The following is a 10,750-nucleotide window of genomic DNA, read 5'->3' as shown; positions in this document are numbered from 1 at the left end:
ATCTATGTTTTCAATTCACTACATAAATATAATATCCTCCCTGGGGGGGAAGAATAGAAAATCATAAAGGGACACAAATGTGAGTGAACACAGTGCAATTGGATGGACATCTCTTGCGTTGACTATCACGAACCCATTAAAGTTGCAATTACCTAGCTGTTTTAGTTGTTTGCTAAAGCTGCATATTATGAGAAGTTCCATTTATATATTCTCTCTGGGTTTTGTTCTTTTAAATCAAAATGTTCTCTATGCTCAAATAGACACTTACGGCCAAGAAAACACCAAGTAGTCATGGTCTTTTTATTCTTTTTCACCTTCCGGTTTTCAGATTTTGGCAAGACAACAAGCACAAAGGGAGGAAGAGCTGTCGCAATCTCAACGGCACATTCTTGCACTTCAGGTAAACTACTTCCCTTTTTTAGTTTTTTAATTTAATTTCAAGAGTACAGATTTTGATGTACTTCAATTCAGGAGGAAATTGAGGAGCGTGAACGAGAAAATCGTCTCCACAGCCAACAGGTATCTACAAATCTAAGTTTCTTTACATTTTTGCCTGTTTATTTTACGTGAAGCACACGTCCATGGTCGGAGGGGACGTCCATGGTGGCCTCTACGTTTTCACGGAGGTGGTCGTCGACACGGGTCAGATGAAAGGACTGGAATTTCTCTGTTATATGTGTAGGACCTTAGACATCAAAAAATAATTTTGTGGATCTCTTCCATTACGAAAAGTGGGAGAGGGATCTTAGACCGATTTCCCCTTTAAAAAATTATAGTTGTGAACTTTTCTTTTCCTTTTTTTGTTTTTAGACCCTACAAGAAATAATACTTTTGTCGATCAAAAAATTGGTCGCTAAAAGTTCATTTTTAGTCTGCAAAAGTTATCCGCGACTAATTTTTTTGATCGCCACTTTGGTTGCCAATTGAGGGTCGGCAAAAATAATTAGCGACCAAAACTTTTGTTAGTCGGGAAAAAATTAGATTTGTTGACCAAATTTTTGATTGCTAAATATATCATTATTGCGACTAATCCATTTAGTCGCTAAAACACTTTAGTCGCGAAAAGTAACATATTTCTGACCAAACATGTTAGTCGCCAATTGTCACATTTCACAACCAAAAAATTTGGTCGCCAATTATCACATTCCACGACTAAAAAATTTGATCACCAATTGTGACATGTAACGACCAAAAATTTTGGTCGCCAATTGTAATATTTCACGACCAAAAATTTTAGTCGCTAATTGTGACATTCTACGACATCTTAGTTTGGTAGCCAAAAAGAATGTTTGCGCCAACATACAACAAAATGAACCTATAATTCATAATAATCTATCCAATCCATTCAATACAATCTATAATTTACAAAAATCAATCAAACCAACAATTCACCTTAATCATGAACATTCAACAAAATATATAAATCATTTAATTCTAAACCTATTTAATTAAAGTTAGCAACTATTACAAATTTTCTTCCACAAATAATTCCAAATTACATATTCCTTCAATTAAAAATCTGCTTGTAATCTATATAATCATCCAATTCACATCCATCTAGCATTAAAATTTAAAACATATTCCCTAAGTGAAGAGTAGAACTCCTTTCCCAGAGCATCAATAGCTTTCATTGATTGAGCAGAAAGAAAATTCTTTTAGCAGTATTCATATCTAGCTACGTCTCTTTCAACTTCTTTCCAGCCCTCATAAGCCCGGACAAGAGCAAGGTGATCATTGTAATCACATGAAAATTGTGCTTTTGGTGCTTCTGCTAGCTGCAAAGAAAAACACACAAATCAATTAGTAAAACAGATAAGATACTCAATTTTCCAACAAAAGCTATCTATTAGTGAAACCACAATGCCTTGTTACATGTCACTCTAAATAATCTACATAGGAGTTACAAGGTAAAAACTAGATAAATTATAGAATGGATTGGGAGGCCAAAAAACACAATTAAGGATATGGTAAAAATAGATAAAGTTGTATCTCTATAGAGAGAGATAAATTATAGAATAAAATGTCCATAGACAGAAAAAGAAAGATAAATTATGGAATAAAAACAAAGATGTATAAATAGGTCTCTTTTATGTGTACAAAGGCATCACCCACTTCACAACCATTTGGTCCCTACACCATCTAACTACAGACTATGGTAAGTCTTAGTTCATTCTAATTCTCTCTCATCTTTTTCTCTTTATTCAGTTCTGTTATCAACACAAAAACCAAATACAAAATACATATGGATAAGATTTTTAAGTGTTGGGAGAACCCACTTTTAAAAAATCTTATATAAAATTTTGTGATCGGTTTCTGTGTTTCTGGACTTGTTTCTGTGTTACAGGCAAAAATAAACACATAATATATATAAATAGACAAGAAAACCCATATTATCTGAAGCTCATCCTTGAGCACCAACCCATGATATAAATAGACAATCCATATTATAAATAGCACTAACCCATATTATAAATAGACAATCCATATTATAAATAGACAACCCATGATATAAATGGCACCAACCCATATTATCTTGCATGTGCCTACATATAAATAGACAAGAAAACCCATCTTATATTCCTAACCCATGATAGATTCTGAAGCTCATCCTTGAGCACCAAAACCCATATTATCTTGATAACTTTTCTAACAATCAGCATTCTTATGGAAATTCGAAATCTAGGCACATGCAAGTGGGAAAAGAGCATGATACCCCTGGTAAAGCCCAAAATTTCAGCAATTAAAAAATTCTAAAATCCCACTATTATAACTTCCATTTACCAACACTAAGGAAACCAAAAACATCAAACCAACCACTATGCACCATTTCATCAATGTTCTTTGAAAGGCACCAGAACAAGCCAAGTAGTTGGTAGTTTCTAAACTAAATCTAATCCAATAAAATTGTGCTCAAATATGATTTGAGCAAACTTAAAGTCTTCAATGTGACTAACCGGCACAAGAATTTTCAGCTTTATCAAATAACCCCAAATATTTGTTGCTATCTAAAATTTTGCATCATTTTTTAATGTGACTAAAGTCTTCCATAAAGTCTTCAATGTGACTAAAGTCTTCAGTGTGTGTTAATATTTGTATCATTTTTTTAAATTTTGCAAGCTGGCAAAGGTCGGACAGGCTTGATGGTATTTGCTTACCTTGTTTATAGTGGCATGTCAGCAGAGGAGGCTCTTCAAGTGTATGCACATAAACGGACCACCAATAATGAAGGAGTAAGTCATATTATGTATAAAAGGCTATCATGTAGGACTTTGTGAAGTAAATGACAACGAAATGCAATTTAGCAGTTTGCACATTTTCAGTTTCCAAATTGGTTCACTAAGGAATAGGGACGTGTATGGGTCGGTTTGGTTTGGGTGGGCAACTAGCAGAATCAAACCAAGAAACCTTGGGTTGGTTAGGGCTACTTAATATTGAACTATCTATACATTAATAAATTGAACATAAAAAAGGATGGTATTAGATTCATTAGCCAGTCTTGACTTTTGGTAGTTATGAGTATTTTGTTTAGAAGTTCATTGATCTGCATGTATTGGACAGGTCTCAATACCAAGCCAACGACGTTATGTAGGGTACTGGGAGAATACACTTTCTATTCCTAGGGGAGTTGATCATGGCCCTCTATCTGTGAACTCGCCTGAACCATGTAGCAGAGAATTGGTTCGAATTCGACTTTATGACACGGTTAACATTGGCTCTGTCTTCTTTGTGGTCTCAGAGTTACAAGAGATAAGTCCATCTTTGGTGAATATCATTTTTTTTTTTTATCAAATAACCCCAAATATGATGTGTGCATTGAAGCATAAAAACAGAACTCAATGTCAGAAGCCTCAAAAAAACACAACCACCCCACAAATTCAACAAGAACAATATTATGGAATTGCAATGCATCAGGGAAACAGAAAAATAGCACAAACCATGACATTAACACACACCTTATCTTCCCAAATGCAGAAAAAATCGTGTGAGTGACCAGCATTGAAGGCTTAGACGAAACTCTTGGCTCAGCAAACCAGCGAGATGGAACACCTTCCAACACAATTGTATCAGGCTGCTGCTGCCTTCTACCTCTTGAATATCCTACAACCAAACAACACATACATACATCCATTATTACCAGTAGTTCTCGCAAAATTATTAAGCATTTAGAAGAAAAAATATTGAGTTAGATTACTGAATCCATTATTGTAGACAGCAAGACCAGTAAGCATCAAAAATTCAAAACTATGGATAGAATCAAGAACAAACCTCGATTACCAAACGCATTAAGCTCTTCCCACTTTTTCCTCATTCCAAAATCATCCGATTCCGGAACTGAAACAGTCAATCTAAACTTAACACCTTCAAGATTCAACTCAATCCCGTCGGTCTTACCAACAACCGATCTTCTCCAGTCCAGAAACTTCTTCTCGCGTTCCTTAACATCGTCTTCTCCATCTATACCATGAAGAATTTCCGATCTGGAAAACTTGAATAGAAACCCTAGGTCGCAGATGAAGAGAGCGCCCTGAGCGACAGGATCATCGCGCTTGCGCTTCTTGAGGTCCTTGAATTTGCGAACGACAATGTCGTCTTCGGGAACGGTGAGGGAGAAGGAGGATTTGAGGAAGTCGGTGAGGGAGCGCTTGAGTTGCCACTCGTCGAGGGACTTGACGGAGTGGTCTGCACAGTGGATAGTGAGGAGGAGCTGAAGAGGGAGTGTGTTTTTGGAGAGAGAAATGGGGGGGAGGGGAACTAATAAAAACACAAAAAAGGGGGGAAAATTAATAGCCAAATTTTTTTTCATTAGCTGCTCAATATTTCAAAATTCTCCCTCTAAAATTTGTGATAAAATAACTTTTCCACCAAAAGATCTCAAAATATTAAAAATTATAGGTCATGAAAACATACTCATCACCAAATGATATCAAAATATTTAAACTGATTGGTGACAAAAATATATTCCTTACTAATAATTTTATAATTTGTGACAAATTTTTTCCTCACCAAAAGTCTCAAAATTTTAGCACCATCCGAACAAATTTAGACGATTTTTTTTTATGATGAAACTTAATTTTTTCTTACATAAAAAGAAGTATTTATTGACAAAAATAAATTTCCTGACCTTTTACTTTTTATTTTTATTTTTATTATATGTGACAAAATTTATAATTTGTCACAAATTAATCTTATTTAGCGACAAAAATGTGTTTTGTTTTGAGAGAGAGAGAGATAAGAGGAAAACTGATAAAAACAAAAAAGGGGAAAAAATTAGTAGTCTATTTTTTTTCATTACTGTCCAATATGTCAAAATTCTCTCTCCAAAATTAGTAACAAAATAATTTCTCACAAAAAAGACTCAAAATATTAAAAATTTCAATTCTCGATCGACAACTGATGTGATGTTAGATGTTAGATCCTCGTCAACTGATATTCACCGGAGAGAGATGCAAGAAAGGAAGAGAAAAAGGGGGATAGGATGTCGACTATGAGAGACCGATCGACAACGAGAAGAGAGAAAGTGAAGGGGATCGGCGACGAGAAGAGACCCCTGCTAATTGTCCCTTTTTCATCAAAGAGAATAATGGAGAGAGAGAGAGAGAGAGTCTCACCGTCGTTGATGAGAGAGAGTGAGGGGGTCGGTGATGAGAAGCTTCTGGATCGAGAGAGCACAAATAAAGGAGAGATGAGAGAATGAAAAGGATGAAGAGAGAGAGAGAGAGAGAGAGAGAGAGAGAGACCGAGTGGTCTGATGATCCCAACAAAAATACTTTTTAAGTAATTATTTTTTTCAAACAATAATCTCAAGTGATTTTTATTTTTTTTTAATGGTGGAGTGAATTATATATATTTTTAAATTTTAAATTTTTGTTTAGTTAGGTATAATATAAATATTTAATTCTTTTTATAAAAAAAATTAAAACTCATAAAAGACAAAAAAAAAAAAAAAACGAGTGACGTTGTTTAACAATCGGCGGCCAAATTTTTTTTGTCGCAAAAAATTTCCATTCTTGCCCCCACATTTCAAATTTCCCTCCCAAACTTTTGGCGACCAAAAGACCAGATTAGTCGCAGAAAATGTACCTTCGCCGACAAACTTTTTTAGTCGCCAAAACTCAATCAACGGCGACTAAAATATTAGTCACTAAAAGTACTAATTTGGCGACAAAACTTTTTTTGGTTGCTGAAAATAAGCTTTTGGCGACCAAATTTTGGTCGCCAAAGAAAATAAGTAATATTTTATTTTCCATTTGGCGACTAAATTGTTTTAGTAGCCAAAATTCAATATACGACGACTAAAATATTTTTAGTCGCTAAAAATAAGTTTTTTGGCGACCAAAATTTTGGTTGCCAAAAGATAAAAAATAATTTTTTATTTTTCATTCAGCGACTACATTGTTTTAGTAGCCAAAAATCAATATGCGGCGACTAAAATATTTTTAGTCGCTAAAAATAAGTTTTTTGACGACAAAAATTTTGGTCGCCAAAAGAAATTTTTTTTTTTTTATATTTTCCATTCGGCGACTACATTGTTTTAGTAGTCAAAACTCAATATACAGCGACTAAAATATTTTTTGTTGCTAAAAATAAGTTTTTGACGACCAAACTTTTGGTCGCCAATTCCACAACCAACTTATTTTTGATTCTCCGTGACCAACTTATTTTTTGGTCGCCAAAATGTGACCTTCCGCGTCCAAATTTGTATTTGGTCGCCAAAACCATACCACTTTCTGCGACCAACTCATTTTTTAGTCGCCAAAATATGACCTTCTGCGACCAACTCATATTTGGTCGCCAAAAATAATGATCATTTGCGACTAATTAATATTTAGTCGCTAAAAGGTAACTTTGCGCTACCAACTTTTATATTGGTCGCAGAAAGTGGTCGCTAAAAGTGCAGATTCTTGAAGTGAGAAAAGAAAATTGTAATCTAATTAAGTAATTATCATTGTTTAATAAACATAATTTTTTATATAACTAATTTGTTCAACAGGTCTTCAAATCACAAAGATGGATCCATTCACAGCCACATAAGTTAGGCATTTTTTAAAAAGTGTATATATATATATTGTAATTGGCTTAAAATATATTAGTAGGAGTACCTATGAAATGTCTAACTATGGTATAGATTAATGTGTTAACACTATCAGGTTTATTGTAACCAATAGTTTCATCAAAGATAGGTAAATCATTTTCATCTTTTTAATTAGCATGTAAAATAGATTCTCTTTGGTCTTCAGTTAAGTATTTTTCCCACCATGATTTGAGCATATCAGTAAAACCAGAAGTGATTAAAAAAGCAATTTCAGGTTGAGTGTAATCAGGGTAATTACTAAAATAACTATTTGCAACCATAGATAAATGATTTAACTTTTGAAGTATTTGATCTTCACTAAGACCATTAATATTCCATTCGTACAATTTTTTAGTAGATACAGAAAATTGATTATTAAGATTAGTTTCTTCATATTGGAGATCAGGAGGAGTAGGTCTAGAATACCAGTTTTTAGTAAGAGATGTAGGATTAGGCTTAGGATATTGAATTTTATTCAGATTAGAGGATTGAAATTGTTGAGCTAATTGATTAATTTCATCATCAGTTGTATTAGTTTCAGATTGATGAGAAACAGTATCGATACTAGGCTGTTGATTTAATACAGTAAGACATTTTTCAGTAGAAGGAGAGGCTTTCTCAGAAGTAGTTAATTTGGTAAGTAATTGTTTTATGGCTTTAACAGTAGTATTATCTTGGGTAACTAAACTATTTCGTTTGGAACGATTACTTGGTAGATTAAGCAAATGTTGATCTAAGAATTGTTTAGTAGATGTATTGTTAGCCGAATAATCATCTAAATTGGTTTCTATTTTATCTAATTGTTTACTAATTATTTTTGAACATTAATTAGTATAATTATTTTGTTCAATAACTTTTCTAATTTCAGGGTCAGTACTAGGCAGCTTAAAAGGAGCGGCTGGGACATCAGATCCTTGATGTTCAATAATTATATTAGTTAATGGAGGATGACTAGAACTAACATAAGTATTTGGAGAAGTTTTCCATTTATGTTTTGTGATTGTATTAACCTTTTTGTAATAGTTGTCTAAATATTCAAAGAAAGGAATTTCCATTCTATATTCAATCATAAAATCATACCATTTTCTAGTAAGTTTAGATTATTGAGTAGAATCATATTTAGCACGATAAGCATGTCTTTTAGTCCTATTTTCTTTAGATTTAAATTCAGCATGTAATTTATCAAGATCAGGAGCAAAAGATTTACTAATTGTCATTAATTGAGGAATTATTGGAGGTATTACTTCGAAATCAGTTTGAGTAAGAGAATTATTTGATTCACAGTATCTTTTTCAGGTAAATGTGTGTGAGTAGAGTAAACAGGTTTACTAATTTGAGAAGTGGTAGAGTTATCAATGCCTTTTAATTTACTATGGGAGGGTTGACCGAGATTAATTTGACTATTTTTTCGGAATAAAGGAGTATTAAATATTTCATCTTCAGTTTCAACATCAGTAGGTATACTAGAAGTACTATGTCTAGAAGATTGACTACGATTAAATTTAATACGGACTAAACCGTCAGTAAATTGTTGAATATCTTGGATATCTTGACTAGTGGATTGTTATTGATTATGTTTGTAATTTTCATTGACCGTAATCCATTGATCAGGGAGGGTAATATCTTTCCATTCTATCATTTGAGGGATATTTATATTAGTATCATTGTTACTAGTTTGAATCAGTAATGTTTCATCCTTAGGACTTTTATGTAAAGCTTGAACATTTAAATTGGTTTTAATACATTTATAATGGACACGATAAATTAAAGCAATATTATGAGTTTTTTCTTTCATATTAGTAAATGAACCATTTAATTGAATATTTAAAATTAATGCATCTAATATGTGTGGATCTCTAAGACCGAGTGTGAAATCAGGAAAACAATTAAAATGAATAGGTCTTTTGTAAAGACTAGTTTCCACCATACCCATTAAACTATCATTATAATCAATAAAACGAGCATCTTTTAAACATAATAAAACAGAAACATTTTTACCTTGTGGAGTTAATGGTTTGATTCCAACTTGAATTAATCCTAAATGAATAAAATTGTGACCAGTTTTTAAATGACGTTTAATAGTGTTAGCATCAAATAAGTGACAGGTTTTTCTAGGCTTTTCTAAAGTATAAACTTGTTCTAATGTTTTAACATGCATATTAACATTAAAAGCAGATTGTAAAAACGTAGTTTTATAAATCTCTTTAACTGATAATTTTGGTATATTCCAACTTAAATCTAGTTTATTATTTTGTATTTCTAATTCTTCTTCATTAATTACTAATCCTTGATTAGGTATTGAGGGCAAAGTTGTTGACCTAGAATTGACTGAAGAGTTATTTCTAAATAATCGACTCATTTTTCTTTAATTAAGTTGTTTAACAAGAATCTTAATACATTGACTAAATTTATCATGTTTTCACATACTAGGCTTTCACACATACCCATTTCAGAGGACCCCTAAAATCCAACACTGCCTAACCAAAGGACTGACCAAGGACAGGGACAAAGATTGGGTGGCTAGTAACAAAGTGGAAAACACAGATATAATTTTTGACAGATTAAGACGACTGGAAACAGATTAACAGACAGAAAATAGAGTTGACTCAACAGAAGTAGCAAAGCAGTAAACAAGAGATAGCAACATAACTTGGCTTTAATATAATTATTGAACACCAAGGATCTGATGTCCCAGCCGCTCCTTTTAAGCTGCCTAGTACTGACCCTGAAATTAGAAAAGTTATTGAACAAAATAATTATACTAGTCACTGTTTAAAAACAATTGGTAAACAATTAGATAAAATAGAAACCAATTTAGATGATTATTCGGCTAATAATAAATCTACTAAACAATCCTTAGATCAACCTTTGCTTAATCTACCTAGTTATCGTTCCAAACGAAATAGTTTAGTTACTCAAGATAATACTACTGTTAAAGCCATAGAACAATTACTTACCAAATTAACTACTTCTGAGAAAGCCTCTCCTTCTACTGAAAAATGTCTTACTGTATTAAATCAACAGCCTAGTATCGATACTGTTTCTCATCAATCTGAAACTAATACAACTGATGATGAAATTAATCAATTAGCTCAACAATTTCAATCCTCTAATCTGAATAAAATTTAATATCCTAAGCCTAATCCTACATCTCTTACTAAAAACTGGTATTCTAGACCTACTCCTCCTGATCTCCAATATGAAGAAACTAATCTTAATAATCAATTTTCTGTATCTGCTAAAAAATTGTACGAATGGAATATTGATGGTCTTAGTGAAGATCAAATACTTCAAAAGTTAAATCATTTATCTATGGTTGCAAATAGTTATTTTAGTAATTACCCTGATTACACTCAACCTGAAATTGCTTTTTTAATCACTTCTGGTTTTACTAGTATGCTCAAATCTTGGTGGGAAAAATACTTAACTGAAGATCAAAGAGAATCTATTTTACATGTTAATAAAAAAGATGAAAATGATTTACCTATCTTTGATGAAACTATTGGTTACTATAAACCTGATGGTGTTAACACATTAATCTATACCATAGTTAGACATTTCATAGGTACTCCTACTAATATATTTTAAGCCAATTACAATATATATATACACTTTTTAAAAAACCTAATCATAAACCTAAGTTTCATAAGCCTATTATTAGTCTATCTAAAACCTTAG

At 32.5% G+C, this 10,750-nt stretch overlaps 1 protein-coding gene across 2 annotated transcripts; it reads right to left on the bottom strand.

The window, feature by feature from the left end:
- Positions 1–1,373: 1,373 nt before the first annotated feature.
- Positions 1,374–5,941, bottom strand: LOC114315920 (uncharacterized). Of its 2 annotated transcripts, none has more exons than XM_082901514.1 (3): positions 4,267–5,941; positions 3,954–4,098; positions 1,374–1,775 (listed from the first exon to the last, which is right to left on the bottom strand). In XM_082901514.1, the coding sequence occupies exons 1-3, from the start codon at positions 4,802–4,804 to the stop codon at positions 1,772–1,774; spliced, it is 687 nt and encodes a 228-aa protein (XP_082757640.1). In that variant the 5' UTR covers positions 4,805–5,941; the 3' UTR covers positions 1,374–1,771. The 2 variants fall into 2 exon arrangements, with proteins under 2 accessions (XP_082757640.1, XP_082757639.1); XM_082901513.1 differs by having other exon boundaries at positions 1,374–1,768; positions 4,267–5,044.
- Between the last annotated feature and the right edge of the window lie 4,809 nt (positions 5,942–10,750).

This window comes from Camellia sinensis, chromosome 13 (assembly GCF_055761805.1).
Source record: "Camellia sinensis isolate YWXY chromosome 13, ASM5576180v1, whole genome shotgun sequence".
Lineage (NCBI taxonomy): Eukaryota > Viridiplantae > Streptophyta > Magnoliopsida > Ericales > Theaceae > Camellia > Camellia sinensis.
This window is presented reverse-complemented; position numbering and strand designations above follow the sequence as displayed.

Coding starts and splice junctions, on each gene's coding strand:
- LOC114315920 (XM_082901513.1), bottom strand. CDS start 4,804: ATGAAAAAAAATTTGGCTATTAATTTTCCCCCCTTTTTTGTGTTTTTA. Junction 4,099..4,266: donor TAATGCGTTTGGTAATCGAG/GTTTGTTCTTGA, acceptor GTTTGGTTGTAG/GATATTCAAGAGGTAGAAGG. Junction 1,769..3,953: donor TCTGCATTTGGGAAGATAAG/GTGTGTGTTAAT, acceptor TGCAGCTAGCAG/AAGCACCAAAAGCACAATTT.